This window comes from Perna viridis, chromosome 1 (assembly GCF_037379345.1).
Source record: "Perna viridis isolate PV_CMFRI_1.1 ecotype Kerala chromosome 1, ASM3737934v1, whole genome shotgun sequence".
In the NCBI taxonomy this organism is placed as follows: Eukaryota; Metazoa; Mollusca; class Bivalvia; order Mytilida; family Mytilidae; genus Perna; species Perna viridis.
This window is the reverse complement of record NC_142445.1, coordinates 19,701,423-19,723,509: the sequence shown is the minus strand read 5'-3', so window position 1 is coordinate 19,723,509 and position 22,087 is coordinate 19,701,423. Positions and strand designations below refer to the sequence as shown.

Genomic DNA, 22,087 nt, shown 5'->3' with positions numbered 1-22,087 from the left:
TGTGTTTGTATTTATTATTTAGTTCACTCATATCTTATGACAACAATAACCACCATATCAAAGATAACTTTGTCGAAGATCAAACAAAGTGTTCATGCACATATTTTGGGTGTTGTAGATCATTGATGTCCAGTAAGATAAAAGTAGCTCAAAACTCTTACTTCTCTCTGTATTATTGATGCTTTTCATTCCATGGTAACATTTTATTGCAAATGAATTAAACTGTAAGTTAGTGACAATGTTAATTAATTTACTCTGGTTTCTTACTTCTTTGTTTTATACTTTCACTTAAGCAATGACGTCATCGAAATTAAAGAGTGGGAACATTATGTAACTTTTATCGTGTATTCCTTTTAAGTAATTAACTTTAATTGTTCAGTTATGGTCGTTTATTCCCAATCGTGAAAAAAAAACGGAAAAGAAAATCATAACTCATCTGATATCATTTGTGGGAATTCATGATATCAGGAAATTGGTAACCAAATATAATATAATATTTTTAATGTAATAATTTCTTTTTGTCGAAATTTATATAATCTTTTTAAATGAAAAGTCTCATTTTCGAAAATACATGGACAATAACACACCTATAAACATAACAAAACAGATGAAAACTAATATAAAAAAGGACAAAAGAACCTGAATGTCAGCATACTAGTATGTATAAAGTTACTTAGTGTTTAACATTTTTTCACGTTATTAAATCTACATATAACTTGTACCTGTGCTTGCGCTTCTAACTTTATGTTGTAATCGAGTTGCCCCTTTTTTTTGTGTCGGTTTGTTTTGTTTTGTTTTTTTTGGGGGGGGAGAGGGGGTGTAATATTTTTGTCATAAACTAAGTCTATTTAATTTTTGATTGGTGGCCCATTCTAGCTTTTTTCTTGATTTCACCCTTCCGAGTCCCAAAGTAATATCAGATATGTAACATAGTAATATAAGTCATAAAATATACTTTCAGACTGTAATAACTTCAGAATTAATTATATTCTCGAAAAAAATATTGAAAAGTTCTTTTTTCACTTCACATTGAGTATGTTACTCGTTTTTAGTCGGAAAAGTTCACTGGAGAATATGATTATTGAATAGAGGTTAGACAAAATGTACGTCTCGAAGATTAAAAGATGCAACAAATTGAAATGATTATTTCTATTGTCTTTTTAAACGACGCCATTTTAATTATTTAACTGTTTTGAGAGTGGAACGAAACCAACATATATATTGTCTCACTCACTAGAAACGAATTCTTAATTTTGAAAAGCCCCGTCCAGGTCCGGGTGTCAAAAGAATAGGCATGCAGCAGCACTAAATAGTGCTCAGAATCCTAGCTGGGGGCTAGGGCGATCTGCCCACAGAGCAACTGGGTTGTGTTCCCCAGGTGGTGGAATTGGGTACATTCTGGGGTTGTCAGGCTATAATACGGAAAACCTGACCGCAAACCATAGTGGTGGGAAAGATGCCACGTTTCTCGCACGTTAAAGAAACCTACTGTGGTATTCTCCCGGAGTAGGAACCATAGGGCTCCGCCACAGGAGGCTAAATTGCCCGACCCTACCCACCTCTCCCTATTTCCAGTGGCAATCAAAATTTGTGGACCCCTTTATCCTTGTGTCCCATCCCATTTTTCATTTCATCATCATTTTATGTTCATTTTATCATCCACTTCATGTTCATCGCCTGAATATAGCTGAAATATTGCTGCTTGGGCGATAAACCCCAACAAACAAATAATTATGAAAATACATTCTTGCGAGGAATAGAATTGAACTTTCTAATTGAAAAAAAAGACATACATTTGTACTGTATTTGAAGAGCTGTTGTAATCAAATTCTAAGAAAAAAAACAAAGTTTAAAAGATCAAACCTTTTAAAAGAGACTGAAATGAAGTAGAGATAAGCGGTGAAAGTTATTTTTTATTCGACTTTTATTCCAAAAATTGATAAGCATATATCAAAAAGGAAACTAGAAATTGAACAGTCATGTTCATTGCTTAAAACTGTTTTAGAATTAAAATGAGCCGATATTACCGGATCTTGGGGTTTCACATACATATCTGTCATGTTTAGTTGCATACAATGATAATTAAGTTTTATTTTAAATTCGTGACCAAAATGTTCTGTGTGTTCTTATCTGTCGAAAACCGTTTATGTAATTGTATTTAATAGAAGTTAATTGTGCATTCTGATTTTCATATATAATGGTCAGAAGATTGCAGTTGTTGCACTTTAATGGTTCATGTTTAGACATTATCTTGAAGGCCATTTAATCAATTGTTGCCGAAACGTTTGATATAACTTGTATTATGCAATTTCTGCTTTTATTACAGCAAAGCAATTATTTTGATTGGATAATCGCAATTCTAATCAAAATAGAAATAATGAATCTCAGCAATTATTGATAGGGTATCTGATGTTTTGCTATCTTTGTACTTGATGTTGTAACTGACAGATTGTTGATTCAGCTTAATATTTGCTTTTACACACAATTGCCGCCGATTGTTATACTTAAAATCATAACCTTCGTTTGACATTACATTACTAATATTAATCACATTTAATACCATGTACTTTATTGTTGTTACGATTTTATTGTGAAAGGAATGAACTTTCATTCATATTATCGTGACGTTACCGAGGAACACAACAGTTTTATTTAAACAACCACAATACACGAACCGTTGGATGAAAAACATCAGAATGATACAATGGAATGCATAAATAAACACAGAAAAGAGTCCAAAACTTAAGTTGTCATTTGTCTTGCACTGACACGTAAGGGCAAAATATTGATTACATACAAATGTATTTTCAAAAACCTTAAGACTGACGTTCTTTTTAATCATTTAATGTAACACCAATCAACTATTGCCTGATACATGATTTTAGCGTCATTATGTTAAAGGAAACGGAAAAGTTTTAACCCAGGGTAATCGACTTAAGAGGCTGCCCATGTCAAAATTTGGCAGATCCAATGATATGGGTGGCTCAGGATAAATTTTATCCCTGTGATTTGTTTGTTCCAATGTTATGGATATGCCATAGTGTATGTATATCAGAATGTAAAAAGTTTGTTTTAAAACGACAGTGTATGGCTCCGAAAATAGTTTGAAAGTTCTCAAACAAAGCAACCAAACTTTGCTTAAATCAAAGCGTTCCCTCCCTTTCTTCAATGAATTTCAATGCTTCCTATGTAATATATTTCTCTTTAGTCCTTGCAGTTAACCAAAAACGAACATTCAACTTTGAGAAAGGGTGCATTATTGATATACAATTGATGATTTTTTTAAAACAAAATGTGTCTAGTGCCACCCACTACCTGGTTTTTGCATGAATTCTCTCTTACAATAGAATAATATGTCTCGGCTGTTTAATCACTGATGAACTTGTATTCTTATATATTTCTTGCACATAGTGTCTAGCCACAGACATCAAACCATGCCAATATTGTGTTCATTATATTGTTATAAAAGAATATTATCGGCATATTTATATGTAGGAGTTGAATCTGCAAATGGACAAATGGGATTTAAGGCAACTAACCAACATGCTTCCAAGTTAATAACTGTAATGGATTTCTGTCATCTTCATGTCTAAATGAAATATAATTGAACGATTTTGCTTGGTTTGATGTGTTTGTTATACAGTAAGCATTCAGATTTTATTGAGTGGATAATGGACATAATAAGAATTAAATGATGATGTAATAAAACCATAAATAGCACCAAGTTTAAATTTGTATTTAGATATGACTAAAGGGATGGGTGACAATACCATTGTATAAATCGAAATGGTGTTCGGTGCATTGGTAGTGGGACTGTGCACACTGTACTCTTAACAAGACAATTGCTCATATTCAACTTTCAAATTCTGGTATGCAATACACATGTTTCAGGGTGTTACTTATTATCAGCATCACAAGAATAGAATAAAACACATACAGAAAGAGCAAAATCCAAACAATGTAAACAAAAACTGCTCAAAACCAAAACAAAGTATCGAAATAGGAAGCCAAATCCAGGAAGATGAATTTATTATGGTTAACTCACTCATGAATAATAATTATGGTATATATCATGGCGACTATTTCGGTATATTAAAGTTAATCTATAATCAACTAAAGATAACTGTTAATCAATAGTGAATTATTCCAAATAGTGATAGTTATTCGTAATGCATCAACGCTTAAAACATAATCATAACCTCAAATATAATTGTTAGTTTATTCACTAAACAGCTGATATATTACATTAAACCCATTTAATTCCTTCATAACATTTACACACCTTTTTTAATTCCTAAATGGAAACCATGGTATATACTTAATATATCATGATGAATCACCAATAATGATGTATTCATTTCTTAAAATTGGCCGACAATTTGAAAAGAAAACCACTATATAGTCATTACTTCTTGTGACCTTCATTTCGTTTGCAGCATTTTTATTATTCCAAACACACATATTGAGCCCTACATATACGCCAAGAACCATTCTAGAGTCTACTTTACTGCTTAATATTTTACAACCGATTTCTCTAGGGAAATTTTGGTTTGAACAAAAGAAACGAGAAGCTTACTTAACGAAACAAAAGTGAGTTCTTGGTGTGAATAAGTCGTAAATGAATAGTTCTGTGATAGAAAGAAGACATTAAGTTAAGGTTCAATGCATGAATGAAAATTGGTCTGTATATTTTGATTTTACGACAAATATAACATCTTTAAATAGGGTATAAATAAGGGGAAAACAGGATAAGACGATGCAATATTAAGATAGAATATCTACAAAGTTAATCAAATACACTACCTGACATGATGACTCGGAATGAAACATACATAATTCAAAAGAAGTACATTAGTAACATTTCTTTGAGAGGATCAGTTACCCTAAAATAAATTATCAATCTTAAGGAGGACTTAAAAGGCGTCTTTTAAATTTACTTTGAAACGAATTCAGCAAATTTAAGAGTTTATTTTTTTACTTTTAATCAAGATTCTGTATATTAAATTTCTAAGGCATGTTAACTTTGAGTGCACTGTTTGAACATTCAAATCTTGGTTGCTTGATGGTATACTCAATGTTGTTTTGAATTAGAAGATAGAAAACCTGATCCAAGGCGGCACAATATATATTAACTTCTCAATACTGCATTAAATATTTTGTTTGCACTTTAACAAAAATCGTTCTTACATATAGGACTAAATGTAATCGATTAAATCAATAGTACTACTCGCCAGAATTATGTAATTATCTTTATAATTCTGATAAAACTGTACATTTTGATAGGAATTCAATAGAACAGCTATCATATTTGTTTTCTTTCACTTTATAAATTATAAAATTGGTAATTGATTCTCACATCATTATCTTTCGTGTGATTTATGGGAACCAGGATATATTGAATACTGATATCAAAAATTACGTTATCAATAGAAACCTTTTTAAAACTGTGCCTAATTATAACTAAATCTTTAGTGTTTATAAAAACTATATGTCTTAACTAAAATTTCTACTTTTTTAAATACAAAAACAATTTGTTTTTACAGTTACTCTTTATTATAACATTCCTGTATGTTGCAGCATTTTATATTATTCCACACATACTTATCCGCTGTAAATGAAGGTCAAAAACAAGTCTAGAGTGTACTGAACTGTTTAATGTTTGACATCTGATTTCTCATGGGAAGTTTTGTTTTCTACAAAAGTAATAACAACCTTACTTTACGAAACAAACGTGAAATATAGACGTGAATAAGTCGTAAATACATAGGTCTTATGATAGAAACGATCATTTAGTTATGATGTTATGCGTTAATAAAATTTGTATATACACTTAAATTTTTCAAGTTACTAATCGTAATACAATTGGAATTGGCGTTGCAAATATATGGTCAATGTATTGATATGGACAACGAAAACTTATTTATCATTGACTATACGACAACACAGTTAATCGCATGTACAGTACATTAAATTAAAATTTTAATTGAGCATTGTGTATTTCCTTGGTATTTATTTGCTTTTTGAAACTTATTCTGATTTAAGATTGCAAACAACTTAGTCTTCACCACCAATACTCCTAAAAAACGTTCAGTTGTATAGCTTCTAGATTGCATATGACGTTTGCACTGCCAAATTTCAAGCAACGTCAATTTCAAATTAGATGCAATTTAACTCTATTACAAGTTTATTTTTTATATATATATATAAAAGATAAGGATCTCATTTACTTCACTCTTTATATGTAACATTACATATTTACAAAAAAAATCTGAAGTCTTCAATAGAGGAGTGTGTTGGGGGAAATGTCCGTGATAAAACTGTCCGAGTATTCATAAACCAATAAGATAAGCAATAAGTGGACATCGTTCAGCATTTAACACTGAGTACGACTCGCACCATTTTATTCTTGATGGCAATTTTTTACCCTTAAACATATCAACATTGCACAACATTTCCCAAGCACGATTCAGGTTGTATCTTTATCAACATTTATTAATTTCAAATATTTTGATAACGAAATCTTACAAACATATATTTTTCGTCCAAATAGCACATTCAAATTTTTTGGACCGGTTCAAGAAACAAAAAACTCAAATTACAGGGTTTCTTCAAACAATAAATAAGCAGAGAGTCTAATCAATCAGAGGGCTAAAAAAAATAAATGATTTTGTCGAAATCTAACACGTGTATTTGTTTTTTGCAATTGACTAATGTTGCGAACATAACCCAAAAAGTATGTAATTCAGCGTTTGCTTGATTTTAATCATTAAAAGAAACAAGATCATATTCATAAAAATGCATTATATACATAGTATGCTGACTTTTTTAAATCTAAAGCCAAAAAGGACTGTTGGTTATAAAATTCTAATGATTTGCAAATAGCAACTGATTTGTGTTTGTTCAGTGAAACAGCTGTTGCTTGAAAACAACGTCAATAATTGGATTAAATAGTATTCTTTTAAATTATATAATTTTTCATATATCAAAACAAGCAGTTCTCTTCAATGTAATTTACAATTAAATAAATGTATTAGACATAACATTTTAAGTTTTGTTAGTAGAGAGGGAAATGTATCCAGTGAGACTTGGACTTGAACAAGACTTGACGAATACAAACCAAACATAACAACTACGTAAGGAACTATTTTCTCTTGTTCTCTTTGTTTTCATTATCAACATCCCTTTGCTGTGAATGAAAAAAATAGCAAGCATCAGCTTATTTGATTCAAGTGTAATTAATTATGCATTTGGTAATATATCCAAGAGTCAATCCAAATTTCTCTCACACACCCTCTTCATTTAGGCAGTACAAGTGCATTACTAATTTCATTAAAGCATTATTGAATTTCTTTGATTCCTATCATCTTTGGGTTCATATTATTTGTCTGAAGGATAGGTTTTGGTCGATTGTATGCAGGCTTTTTCTTTGAGATAAATTAGAAATATTACATATGTATCGACGGGAACTGGCATTTTCTATACCTATTATTAAATTTTGAAGGATCTATTAGATCGCTGGTGAGGTTATCTCAAAGCTAGCTTCCTACCAGAAGCTATTTCCCTATATTCCTTTTTTCACGACTTTTGGTTATATTTTGTCACACAACCTTTTTTTTCTTTAATCTTTTAGTTTCACAAAACAGAAGTGAATATCCTATAGGTACAGTAAAACCACAGTTGGTCAGGATTTAACATAAAAATGAAATCCAAATATCATAATCCATCAATGGAAAATAAATACAACAAACAATATACAGAAACCAATTAAAACAATCGAGAAAAAAAAAGAATAAACAAGCAATCAAAATTTCATTTAAAAACTGAGAGCAAGGTTAAAATGCCTCGGTAAAGTAAACGTTTCCGATAAACACCATCGGAAATATCCATGTCATACAAAAGGGAAACTGAAAAATGGAACAACTCGATCATGAGAAATACTAGTAATCTAATCATTTTGTTTGTTAAGTTTATAATATGGCGATTATAAGAAACATCAATCAAGAGATAACATACATCTGTTTTAAGAAGTTAGACGTGGTACATAAAGTCCGTGTATAATTCCCTTAGTAAGAACAAAAAAACAGATACATATGTAAGAAAAAAAATTCAGAGCGATATATCAAATCTCGGTCGGATATCATTACACTATCCAAATGAAGGCTTTCTTTGTTTTTGTTTTTTTTTCTTTCTGTTTTTTATTGTTTTTTTGTTTTTTTGTTTTTGTTTTCTTTGTTTTTGTTTTTTTTTTGTTTTGGTTTCTTTGAGGATAAATATCACAAACCAGTATTATTACCTAAGTGACATGTTCTATTCCTTTTTATTCCTATTTTTAACTTGAAAACATATCTTTCAGATCCCTATTGGCTTACTCGCTGACGTTTTCTTTTCTACTCACTTCACTCTCTACGAATAAAATCTAATAAATCTCCAGCTACTTCTTTCGATATTAAATATAAGTAGCGACGAATGAGTTATGTAAAAAAGATGTGATAAACACTAATATCGTTATCTCTAAGTACTGATAATCTCTTCAAAGGAAGAACTACTGTCAGCTTTTATACTTTCCCCATTAATTAACTTCAAATACCAGATAAAAAGAAGTAATTAGAAGAAATCTTCTTGTCGAATCTTAAATAATCAACCTTTTCTGTTTAAAAAAGAATATGGATAGGCACATCAAGCTGAATACAACAATCGGTTCAGAATGCACTATACGATTACAATAACATTGGTATGTGAATTGATCTTCAGAAGATACGTCATCAACGTTAGAGACGTTTGATAAGTGTCACTAGTTTGATGTTCCACATAAACAGTTTGGTTGTTCCAGTCATTATATATGTCGGTAATGTATCATCAAAGCAGATCTTGTTTTGATGAACGATGAGACTTTATCTTGAACAATAACAGGCAAAATAGATACAAATGAGATGCATCGTATTGAACAGCTTTCTTGATGATTGACCATAAAGTCACTAATTAACGTAAAACAGTTATAAACGTTTGTATTTGGAGTCACAAATCGTAGTAAACGGCCTATTGAACTAATTATCCAATTGGAAAAGGAAAGAATCTGTATCTTGAAAGCTAACTGATAAAACTTTGATAAGAACAGTCAGTGTATAAATGGAAAATTAACAATTGGGATAAATGAAATGCTAAAGTTGAACTATTTAGTCATGGAAAGGTGAATGTAATGCTCGTGGTGTTTCATATGTTATGATGTACTAATTAATTTTAGCAGTAACACATACAACGACCCCTTGATTCTCTTAGGAAAAAATAGTTAACAATCATATCGAGCAATTTTTATGCATTTCAGGATGGGAATGTTTGACCACTTAAGAACTTACTTGTGCAAATAAAAAAAATTGTTTGGTTCTTTAAAGTGCTACAATACAGAAGCTACGCACCTAAAGAACGCATCCCCACCTGGAACTGATCAGTCCAAATTCTATATACCGCGTTTTATAGTTATAATATTGAAATAGATACCAATGCACTATGCCATCGTCAGATTAACAGGCGGTTCTTGTAGTAAAAGAAGTAAACGGAAAAACAATCATTTATAACATATGTGAATTGAAAAGGAAGGAAAATGACTAATTTTCCATTAAATTGTAAATGACATATCATCAAATACATTATTCAGTATGAATTACTTGGAGTAGATATGCTTGAGGTAGGTGACGCAGCTAGAAAGCAAAATAGTACATGTGTATATTTCAATCGTTGAGAGATGTTTGTTCTCACAGATGATTATCTAATTAGAATAGAAAAACCATCAAAATAGTTGTCTATGGGATATTGATGGTTATGTGAACAGCAGATTTCACATCATAATTTAATCAAGCACTGCTACCATTATCAATATGTGATAAATGACATCAAAACGTTAGTTTTCTTATATTGTACCCCATGTATATATACCTGCGTTATCAAAAATATGCAATTTAGGCTGATTAGTAGGTTTAAAACTAATGATAAATTAGAAAAACTTACATTCAATTGCAAATAAAGAATTATCACTCCCATCTATTCCGATTACAACAAGTTTTCCCTTAGTACTTTCAGAACTTTCTGCCATGGTTCCTTACAGAAAAAACTCCAACTCTTGGTTAAACAGAAGGATATGGTCAATAGTCAAAGCTGACTTGTAAATCAAGCCTTCAGTATGCCATAAATTTGTTTACATAATTGCAAATCGTGCCTATCTTCCAATAGTTCGTTAGAATCGATTATAACACGAGTATATAAGCGAACAATGCAAAATTATATTCCTGACAATTGAACACAGGGGAAAAAAATAACCTAGTAAAGATGCTATCTAGAGTCCTATTCAATACCATAGTTTACTTCTCAAATTAATTATGGATTTCTCGTTCGACTGCCTTTCTGTCATAGCTTTGTAATTGCTTTAAATAACACTGTTGTTTCATCCGAGATAGAACACAACTGAATAATTAAGCAATGCTGGAGAGTAGTGTGTAAATCTGTTTACCATTATAAAATGAAATTACTGAAATAAATTCATAATAATTTTGATTTTATGAATATTTGTATGTTCATTCTGTTTTCAATATAATTCATGAGTAATTTTGATATAAGCTATAGTCTAGTCAAGATATTGAAATGCAAAGATACCAATCATATAAATATTGCAAAATTTAATCGGTATTGCTGTACGGGTGTTTTCGTCACAATCAAGAACTAAATTGATAGGAAAACTTGCATAAAAAAGAATTGTACACAGTTAAGACGAACTCATTGACAAACAAAAAGTAACGAAATAGAAACCAAATACAGCACAAAACGGTTCTACTATGTTCACTACGAGATGAAGCCTAAGGGTTTTAGGGGCTTTGATTTTTATGTCACAGCAATTTTCGACCGTTGCAATAGAAATAATAAAAATTCTGACTAATGGGTGGATGAATATCCTCGGAGACCAGTGGAAAATTTCGCTTAATGTAAGTTTTTTTTTAAATATTATGATGCTGATAGTGTTAAATATAACTAAATGTAAGTGGTGCAGTGTAGCAACAGGTAACGGTGTAATCATGATTTCTACGTACAATGTAATTATAGTCCGTTTGAGTTTTATAAATCTTAGAAAAAAAATTCCTATATTTTTCGAAATAATTCAATTTTTCAACTGTATTTGGTTTTCTATAATGCATACGAACTCTGAGAAATATTTTCAGAATTTTATCACAACAGATATAAGAAATTCCCATTAGGCTTAATGCAATTTTAATTTTAAATATTTAAATATAACTTTGTCTGTTTGAATGTTGGAACAGCTATTTGAATATTTGATGTAAATATAAACAATGTGCTCAGGCTACATAATAAAGCTAGGTCGCTTTAAGTAATTTTAATATCATAGGTGTCAATACAGGATTTGAAGGATGTTTTCGGATGTGCAATCAAAACCTTTAAATTATCTAAATTATAAATGAGTTGATGATCACATGACTAAGTTATTTACATGAATATTCAAATAGCGCTTACAATACTAAGGCATACAAAAAATAATAGAAATATATATAACTGAAATAACATAAACCCTTACAGGAATTTTTTTTATTGAGATAAAATTCTGAAAATATTTCCCAGAGTTCGTATGTACTGTAGAAATGAATCTGCAGTAGAAAAGTTAGAATATATTGAAAAATGATTTTTTAAGGATTTTTTTCAAAGATTTATAAAACTCAAACGGACTTGTACACTAAAACTATAGTTACTTGTTTTATCACGGACTGGCCATTTTTGTCACGTATTCTAATATGACGTCTTCATATCGTCAAACAGTATATGTCGCTACAACCCCATCTTTAGCACCTGCGCACTGTCTCTTTCTTTCGCTGTCGAGACAAAACACTCATTTAAAACGATAACGCAATGAATTAACGGCTGAGAGGTTATTTAATACTATACTGATACTGATACTTATTCAATAGATAATTTACTTGGATATGTGGTTGATTTCTTAATTAATCCAACTTCCATACGGGGAAGGTTAAACGGAACAGCCGTTATTTTGGCTACGCCTTGGGAAATTTTTGTCACAAAAATTAGCGCATTTGTCATATTAGAAAAGAAATAATTACTTCCGGGGTGGCTTTGTACTCATTTCAGCATGTGTTTGGTATTTATATTCGATTATTTAACACCGAGCGACAACGAGGTGTTAAATGAGAATATAAATGCCAAACACATGTTAAAATGAGTACAAATCCACCCCCTCCATGAATTATTTCTTACTTTTACCATAGGTAAAAGCGTTAGACAAATAAAGAAAGACAATGTTCGGCAGGATAAACTTGAGTGGCCGTAAATAATATATTCGACTCCATCAAGGCAGTTACATTTCCCCCTATTTTTAAAGTGTAAAAGAAGCCTGCAGATTCCATGCTAGGAAACTTTAGCTAACCAAGCGCTTATTTTTTTTTTTTTTATTTTTTTTTTGGATTAACTGCCTGGGATAGAGATAGGCCCACTTGTGTGGCGTCGTTGGTAGTATTATTCATATAAAATTCAAAATTTCCGCTCTCACAATTCGACTATATTGAAAAAAGGTAAATACCGAGGTGAAGAAGATCCAGTCCCAAAATGGGTTGCACGCGCAAATAGTATTCGTAGATTGCCATAATTATTGCACATCCTGATTTCAGAACTTACCTACTGAATAGCATATGCAACTATTTTTAAAAGTATCAGTATTATTATGTGCCTAGTTGTCCCGATTAAGTTATGTGACCGACGAGAATTTCCGTGATTCCCACTTTTGAGTAAGGTAATGTAACGCACAGAATTGTTTTAGAAGCATCTAGTATACAAGTCCAGACCATGTTTACTTCTATTACACTTTAGCCAGCTTCAATTTATTTTGAAGATGCGCCCGTGAGATGAGCATTACAAATGTTTAAGTTTTATTTTGTGTGCAGATAAAAGAGACTCAAAAAGTATGCCAAGATTGGAAATAGAATTTTCGGATTCGGCAAAGTGGACATCGGCCGTATCTTACGATTAAATAAAGAGTTCTTTCCACGATCAAAATTAAGGATGATAAAGATTTTGAGTTACAAGGACACCACGGTTAAATATACAGCACGACTTGTCGCGTTCTCTATAATACTTGGAACTTTCCCATAGTTTTGAGATATTTACTTGATATTTTGGTATACAATAGCTAGTCAAACCTGTTGTTCAAGGGAGAGCAAAATCAATGTAGTATAAGACAGGTGGTCGTTATATACAGGATTTTACATAAAACGCACTGCATTAGGATAAATTAATCATAGTCTTTCACTATCATTTTTACTTATTTACAGTTCATATCTTCTGTACGGTTTTGACCACTAATTTATCGATTTTGAGTGATGGCAATTTTATGCTGCCCATTTGTGTTGAAATATACCGGAAATAAAGAACGGCAATGGAAGCGGGAGGTTACGCGTGCAATAAAATCTGGCTTAGGTAGTACAACAGTTAGGTCATTTCTGAAAATTTTGTCTCATTTTGTTGAAATAAAGCTGTTTTGAAGCAGTCCGCACAGAAATTTCTATTGTTTTGTCATAAAAAAAGTGCATATTTTTGAAATCCTTGGTGTATGGAGGTTGAAGTCATTTTTAAGTAATTTAGTGATTATTGTTATAAAATCCAGTAGCCATGATAACATACTGAAAAAAATATTATTGAGTTTTAGTACAACTCAGAGGTGCTTTTCCAAGACTAACAGCCAATTACTAAGTTTTATAAAATATCAGGCACTTAGACACTACCACAGGATGAAAGCATACATGGAGTAGGTGGAAAAAGGTAAAAATAACAAGACCCTTTTCGATTCATTCTCTCACAATTTTAGTTCCAAAAGTTCGTTCGAAAATCAGCCATCTGATGCCGAGGAGAGAAGCTAATACGGTAGGGAACTGAAACGTTCCGGATACCATTCTTCATTTAAATTACACCTGTTTACCATTACAAATATTACATCTGTCTATGTATAAATGCTTAACTACATTTAAACAATATATACACCAAATTTCAACTTTTAATTTTAAGTTTTACAAAATTTTACTTGGTGTACGAAACAGTGCGCCTTAATGTAATTGTATAGTGCACCCTTAACCTACCTTTCATTTGAAATGCACGAACTAAGTCAGGACCATTGCAGAAGTTTCCAACATTACGGTTTTTACACTGATTTTGTCATTTTCTATCCGGACTTTTGACTTCTGCCTAGATTTTTTATCCGGACTTTCCTTTTGATTTCTGCTTAGATTTGTTCAGTTCGGTAATTTTGTTAATACACCATCATTTAAGACCAATTAAAAATAGTGAATACTTGGGTTCGCCATGACAGATTTGACTGTATATCTATAAAAGTTTTGGTTGAAATTTTGATGTAGTATGATTTTAGTTATGACCCATATATTTTGATTTTTTTAGTTGTCTTGACTTACATAAATATTTAATATGAAGATGTATCTCAAGATGAGTTCGGTTTCAGTTTAATATTTTTGCCCTTGAATTTATATATTTTTGTCACAGTGTTACGTCTTATATTTACTTTTTGCACTCGGCAGGTTACTATCTTGACTACTTGTTGAACTTCGATTCTGACTGCATTCAGTTGTGGTATGCTTGTTGAATTTCGATTTTGACTGCATTCAATTGTGATATGCTTCTTGTTTTCCCCCGGTTTTCTTTTTCCCATTGTCATTTGAGACCTTATTTGGGTCAAATTAAGCGAGAGAAAAAAGGATACATAACCTGTGGCCATTAATTATTATATTGTTGTCACGAATTATTATATCGTGACCTCGAGTAAGGTTATTTTAACGTCATTAAAACTACTTAAGGTCCAATGAATCTGGTGATTCAGTCCGACTAAATCCAGCTACAGGGGATAGTAAGGGCTCGCTTTAGTCAGATTTTCTGGTGCTTGTGAGTTTGTTTAATAAATACATGTTTTCAAAATTAAAAGACTTACAGTTAATATAATACAGAATTGTTGATAAAAAATGCTTAGAATTAAAAAATCCCTTTTGATTATCGGTAAGAGCCCAATAGAATACAGCATTTCCGTCCGTCCGCATTAAACTGTATCCGCTTTATATCACTTTTAATACTTTTTGAAGTTCAGGAAGAAAACTCGGCATGATTATTAACCCCTATTACAAGGTATGTCAAAAACGGAAATGAATTATGTAGGTGTTAAGTTGTAGCGAAAAAACTTAAGTAGAATATGGGTACCCTGCTATTCCAAGTGTAAAAAAATCGGGTCCACTCAACTTTAATGCGTTTTGGAGTTAGGTGATTAAACATAGCATGACTTTTTACAACTTTTAGAAAGTGTGTCATGCACAAGAAAGAATCCTTTAGGTAAAAAATATTTTTTTGTAACATCCCTTATCGAAATATTCAAGGATAAGTATTTTACGTCTCATTCTCAGAATAAATGAAAGAGGGACACAGGAAATTAATAAGCAATGGCTCACTTGCGATATTCTGCTCTCTATCACGATATCTGGAACATAAACAAAGACCTTCTTAGACAGTATGCAGTTGTTTTTGTTTTTTTTTCAGATCCCGTCTTATGGCATACCTAAAGAAAGAATGTGTTAAAATTTAAAGCCGCTGTAATGAGCTGTGACGGAAAAAAATTATTCGAAAACACGTACAACGGTATACTCCCTTATCCTTCGGAGCGGGGTATAATAATTGTCTTCTTTACTTCATACCAAATCATTGTCATAATTTACACTCATTCGTGGCTACCATATACTTATCCATGACCACAACTTGTTATTTCGTGGCCACAGATTATTATTATTTCTTTCTCACCTCATTAGACTTAAATAAGCTTCCATAAAACGAGCTTTTAAAGTGCGTAACAATTTGCTTATATTTGTGACCATCGTTTGGATGAATGTTTCGTTTGTTTGTTTGTTTTTTGTGACGACAGACGATCGCGATCACGTGACAATGGTGGTCTAATACCCACTTTGGAAGAAATTGAAATAAAGATCAAAGAGAAGTAACTCGAGTCATGATAATATTTGAAATGCTATGATTTTCTAGAATATGATAGATTAGTACAAAATATTTTAGCTCAACTGAAATGCATAATCGCAAATATATCAAAATCAAAATAAATCTACATATCATTCTTCCCACTTCAAAAAATACATTTATTCAACAAGTATCATTGTATCCCTGGGAATAAAGAATAAAAAACATTTTATACGAGGTTTAACTGGTTGAATGCATGCAACGAAAGGCTTTGAAAGGAACAATTTGGCTTCCGATCGAATTCTATTGGGACTAATCGATTTCTTAAAAAAGCACAACTACCACATCAAATACAAGACCTGTGGTAGAAACAACAACCTACCAATGAAGTCCTTTCAAAGACTTTCACCACAATTTGAAACACTAAGATATATGATAACACAACCTCCGTAGTCTTACTCATGCTCATTATGATGACCATGTTTATGGTGATCGTCTTTGTGACGACAGACGATTACGGGCACGTGACAATGATGTAATACATAGTCACTAACACTACCGAGCAATGTCCTGCGCATTTTCCCATGTCCTCTACTTCCGACAATGACAAGATCAGCATGTGCTTCCTCTGCAGCCTTAACGATACCCTCGCCTGGTCTTTCTGCGTGAATACTCTTTACGGTGCCATGTACCTAAACAATGAAATTTATTCTTTCAACTCTTAAATGTAAAATGCATGCCGGTGGTGGTAGATATAGTTTTGCATGATGTTTTTTACTGCAGAAATATATTTAGCTCCTTAGAAATAACCATGAGAAAATAACAGTGTTTACATAGAATGGTATCTATATATATCTTGATTGGTTGTAAGGGGAAAATAGCTAGAAATTATTGCAGTGTGTTTAAACTAATTCAAGTAATATGTATGTTTGCTTTTTAAATGTTTGTTATGGTAGATATATATTAAAGTTACAGTATTGAATGCATTTCAACAATACTGGATTATGCATAATTTCATGTATTACAGTTACTATTAATCATGTCTGGTTCTGAAATCCCTATGTACTTGTAGGGAGGTATTTAAATACCAAACCGTAACAAAATGCTAGAGACGATCTATAGTGCAGAACATACACTGCCCCTCTTAAACAGACCACATTTTTGCCAATTTCATACACAATTTATCAAAATTTTTCGTCTCAAAAAAGAGACAATAGCATGTCTGCTTTTGTGGTCTGTGATTGTTTCTGAGTGAAAATTAAAGTAAATTTTGGGTCTTTCTGACATGCACGAATTTTCTGTCTGATTTTTAAAAAGAACACTTTGTGAAATGTTTTCAAGACAGTTGAACGTTACAGGGTATGTCAGTCAATTACTGAAATTTTGTGCAAACCTATTTGCGATTATACCATCAAAGGATGCAACATATTACACATGGGTTTGGGTAGAACTGATAGAGAAGTCTCCATTTTATTCATTATCATGAATAAAACCTGTTTAACATAAAGTGTCATTTATACATGCTTCATTTACATAAATTGTTGAGCTGGGGTGCTTCGGTTCGCTCAGTTTTTGTTTTATGATTTATGTCAAAGCAATTATTGAAACAGCCATGAGCTACTTTTAAAAGTATAATAACAAGCCAAAGACATAACATATACTGAAACTGCTTTCACTGATCTGATTATATATCATAATATTTAAAATCTTTTGAAAAGAAACTGAATAATAAAGACAATATGAAACATGGTTTGAATACCCTTAAGATGTTAGGGTGATTTAAATATAAAGGAAAACGTTGTTACACTAACACCTTAACTAGACACTATTTTTATTATTATTCAAAGATACAAAACAATGACATCATACTATATCATGGAGACATTTACAACATCTTGATGTCCAAAAATTAAACATTTTGTAAACAGATACCCTTCATTGGCCAATGCTTCTTTTTTTCTTAATAGCAAGTTGTTTTGTCTTTACAAGTATTTCTCAAAATATGCACAGTAAATGTTCTTCAAAATTTGCCGCATGTATTACAGTTTCAAGTATAATATTAAGTACACGTACAATTGTTTAGAAAAGTGTGGGAAAGTTTTAGGGGTACCATATGTCTACAACTTTAATATTAGTAAGGAGCAACAATTTTGACTTAAAACAAGAGGCACCCAGGAGCCTGAGTCACTCACCTGGTTAAATTTTGCCTTTCAAGGGCAATAATTTAAACAAGAAGTTGTCCAACAATTTTTGCTCATGAAAACTTTGATTGGACATATCATAAGGATTATTTCAGTAAATGAAAGTCTAAATCTATCATAGTTTTCAATACATTGGCTGAAAACTGTAAAAAAAAAAAAAAAAAAAAAACTGTGATTTTTCCCGTCAAGGGCAATAACTCTTATAAGAAGGCGTCTGACAAATTTTATGCCTGAAGAATTTTGTAGTCCTAAAAATAAGGATCATTTCAGCTATTGAAAGAATTTGGCTAAACCTAACGGTTTTGGAGATATATGCAAAAAGCTACTGTCTGACCCCTATGTTCTATTTTTAGTAACAGTGGCCATGTTTTTCGGTGGATCAAAAATCCCCACATCAATTCTATGCAGGATACCCCAAAGAACATTCATACCAAGTTTGGTTCCAATTGGTCAAGCAGTATCAGAGGAGAAGATTTTTGAAAGAAATAACATAAAAAATAGCAAAAAATGTTAAAAAGGGCAGTAACTCCAACATGGCTTAATAGATTAAAATAAAAATTTGTCCGCAGATAGATCTCATCGTGGTGAACACTTTTACGCCATCAGAATTTGGCTAAACATAACCATTTTGGAGATACATGCAAAAAACTACTGTCTGACACCTGTGTTATATTTTAAGTAACCGTTGCCATGTTTTTCCAGTATAAAAAATACCCACATCAGTTCTATGCAAGATACCCCAAGAAACTTTGGTTCCAATTGGTTGAGTAGTTTCAGAGGAGAAGAGTTTTGAAAAATTGTTCACGACGACGGACGACAACGGACGCCAAGTGATGGCAACAGCTCACATGGCCTTCGGCCGGGTGAGCTAAAAATGAGTTAACTAATAAACAGTTTAGCCTTATGTGTCAACTCTTACAACTTTTTGTGAATTCGACTGTCGTAGACTAATACCTTCGTTTCCCTCATCATATGAGCATACTCTTCTAATTTCTTTTTCAGTTGTTGACTTTCTTGTTCTAAGAGATTGGTCAAGGTGTCTCTATCGAAGGCATAGGGTGCTAAAAACAAAATAAATATTAATAAGTACCTGATATAATATAGAAATATTTCATTTCGATGGTGAATTGTGTGCATGCTGATTTGTTGTCTTTCACGTAAAAAAAATCACCGCTTTTCTCATCAATTTTAATATAATTTCCCAATTACATTTCGAAGTCACTAGAATTATTTTTACTAATAACCCCCACAGCAGCGTGTGTAATGGCTTAATTAATAACCATTTTCACTTTATGCCAGAAAGACAGACAAACAAACAGAAACCTCTTTAGTCGCCTAAACTTCGTTTGCCGAGCGTTTGAAAATAATTACAATAAAGGAGTTAATTCGGGGGGGGGTGGGGGGGATGATGTTAAAACAGAAAAATCTCGGTTAAGTTGTTGACATGTACATCAATTCCGTTAAGTAAAATGTGCAACCAAATACGGATATTCGGCGCATTTTCCGGAACCGCTCTAAATGACGAAGTTTAATTAATCGAATAGTGAAGGTCAATATTCCAGTGACAAATCATGACAACGTAACACAAAAACATGAACGTGTTTTATTGTCTTATATTTCACTATAAAGAGTAGTGAGTAGTGACAATTACCTTCCCGGTACATATAATGAAAACAGTTCCTATTAACGTATGAGAAACAATTTTAACATCTGAAACAATTCACTGTAAGTTACATGTATGTACACACAGTAGGCATCTGACGACAGCAAAGCTTACATGACAAAGCGACCTAAACACATATACAGCACAAGCCCTTCATCTTGGATCTGCATATGAAAAGGAACTGTAGGAATAAAGTTCTTTACGTACCATAGTACCACTGTGAGCTATGTAACACATCATGGAACTCGACGGAATTAACCATGACAACATTGTCATTATCTTGATGTATATGATCTAAGTACCCTGAAAGGAAAGAAAGCATCGAGACCTAAAAAAATAATTCGTTAACTGTTTCCATGAATGATGTAGTGACATGAATTCCTTTTCACTCACATGATTTGGTTGTCCTTAAATAGAGCAATCTGCTTTAAGTATTTAAAGCTTAAGTTATACAGAACTTCCACTTTCTGAATTTGTTTTAAAAGGACTTGTAGCAAGTCCAGTTTTAATGTGGTTACTTACTTTTGTACGTTTTTAAATAAATTTGTTTCTGTTTGCTTACCTGTTTTTTTTTTGTTTGTTTTTTTTTCTGAGTGCTTAATTGGTATTTGTGTTTATTTGTTCCATATTTTAATTCGTTAAGTTTAATGCCTTGTTCTGTTTAACGAAACTCTTAAAGCAGCTAAGTATTTATCATCAAAATAATAAAAAGACCTAGCGTTTTATATACGTGTCCTTTTAATTGGTGTTTTCAACACTCGCATACATGTAATGCCAACTTTAATAATCTTTGTGAAACCAAAGGTCATTAGAGTTTAAGTGGCTCTACACACAGGAAGACTTAATGATACCATACAATTTAATGTTGGACATATATATGACCCCTAATGTGTGTAAATGTCAATGAATATTTATTTTGGACACTATTTGTGCCTGAGAATAGCTAATCATTAAATAAGATTCATGAGCACCATGTCAAACACAGATAAACATCTTGAAATGCTATTGCATATATATATATATATATATGCAAATATCTGAAGATATGTACATGTGCATGCGAGATAAGAAGGGCAATATTTTAGAGGAACATCACAGGTGTACTGATTAAATATCACTGGGTCGATTCATGTAACGATGATAAAATTATTTTAACTAGTATTGCCACACATTTCATGTGAAACTGTTAACATATGCTAAAAAAAGATTGTAAATGCCATCAGCCCAGTACATGTGCTTTATAAAATTGCAAAGTGAGCTAAATTAAAATTTTGTCTTGAAACTAATTCACCGGCAAGTCCGTCGAGTTGTTTTAAAAGAGCCACTTATCCGAATATATGATAAAAGTAAAATAAGTATTTAAATGCGAACCTTTTGCCATTTCCTTTTTTTTTTGCCAAATATCAACACAATGCTCTGATAAAAAAATACAAAAACTAGAACAGTAGTTATGCAACTGACTGTCAAGATCAATATACAAACTGAGCATGATAAAATATTATGATATATGATACACGTGTTTGACAAAACACTTTCGACACTTACATTGGTAAGCAAATTTCGCATGGTCGCTTCCGTCCATAGCAATTAATACAGTTCTTGGTTTTTCTTTTACTTGATCTGCCATTTTCGTTGTTTATCTAGATAGGCCTGACCTGTCGTTGTGTGAGTGTTTGTATATCGTATTAAAGTCCCAGCTTAGAAATGTAAATACACATGTCATAAAAACTAGGGCATTCAACTGTGTGTGTATAAATAGCACAAAGGGAAGTAATTTTCCCGCGAAAATTGACAGCCATGAACAAATGTAATAAATTAACGCACCAAATACCATCAATGACTTATACATTTCATGGGGAATCGGAAGCTGAATGAGATAATAATTATAGATGCTTTTTGAGCAACTATAAACAGGGTCTGGAGGGGAGGTGTTTGGAGAAGAGAAAAAGGGGGTAAAGCAACTGACACAAAAGAGTGTGGTAATAGAAAATATGTCAACATAGTCAAGAACCGATTAAATTTGAAAATTATGATTGCAGGTTGGTTTTGAACAGTGTAATTAAAGTTATTAATGCAGTTGTTAATGCATAATACCAAATTAATTACATGTGTATTCAGATGAATGGTAAGGCCTGCCCTCGCCAAAATCGTGACCAATATGTCTGCTAATGAATATCATTCTTAAAACTAGAACGCTTTCTTA

The 22,087-nt window shown here is 32.0% G+C and overlaps 2 protein-coding genes across 2 annotated transcripts in view; both read right to left on the bottom strand.

The window, feature by feature from the left end:
- The window catches only part of LOC148627660 (uncharacterized), a 30,757-nt gene extending 20,343 nt beyond the window's left edge, over window positions 1-10,414 (bottom strand). Inside the window, exon 1 of the mRNA XM_088576767.1 lies at window positions 10,003-10,414. Coding sequence (XP_088432893.1) covers window positions 10,003-10,087 — 85 coding nt within the window. The 5' untranslated portion in view covers window positions 10,088-10,414. The remainder of the gene's footprint in view (window positions 1-10,002) is intronic.
- Window positions 10,415-16,046: 5,632 nt separating this feature from the next.
- On the bottom strand, window positions 16,047-21,633 carry LOC148627659 (uncharacterized). The gene is made up of 4 exons (XM_088576754.1): window positions 21,430-21,633; window positions 20,092-20,187; window positions 19,176-19,282; window positions 16,047-16,712 (listed from the first exon to the last, which is right to left on the bottom strand). The coding sequence occupies exons 1-4, from the start codon at window positions 21,509-21,511 to the stop codon at window positions 16,476-16,478; spliced, it is 522 nt and encodes a 173-aa protein (XP_088432880.1). The 5' UTR covers window positions 21,512-21,633; the 3' UTR covers window positions 16,047-16,475.
- Between the last annotated feature and the right edge of the window lie 454 nt (window positions 21,634-22,087).

Bases quoted from the DNA above. Each gene is read 5' to 3' on its own strand.
- LOC148627659 (XM_088576754.1), bottom strand. From the start codon at position 21,511: ATGGCAGATCAAGTAAAAGAAAAACCAAGAACTGTATTAATTGCTATG. The intron at 20,188-21,429 runs GTAAGTGTCGAA...CTTTCCTTTCAG, and splicing joins TGCGAAATTTGCTTACCAAT to GGTACTTAGATCATATACAT. The intron at 19,283-20,091 runs GTACGTAAAGAA...TTTTGTTTTTAG, and splicing joins TAGCTCACAGTGGTACTATG to CACCCTATGCCTTCGATAGA.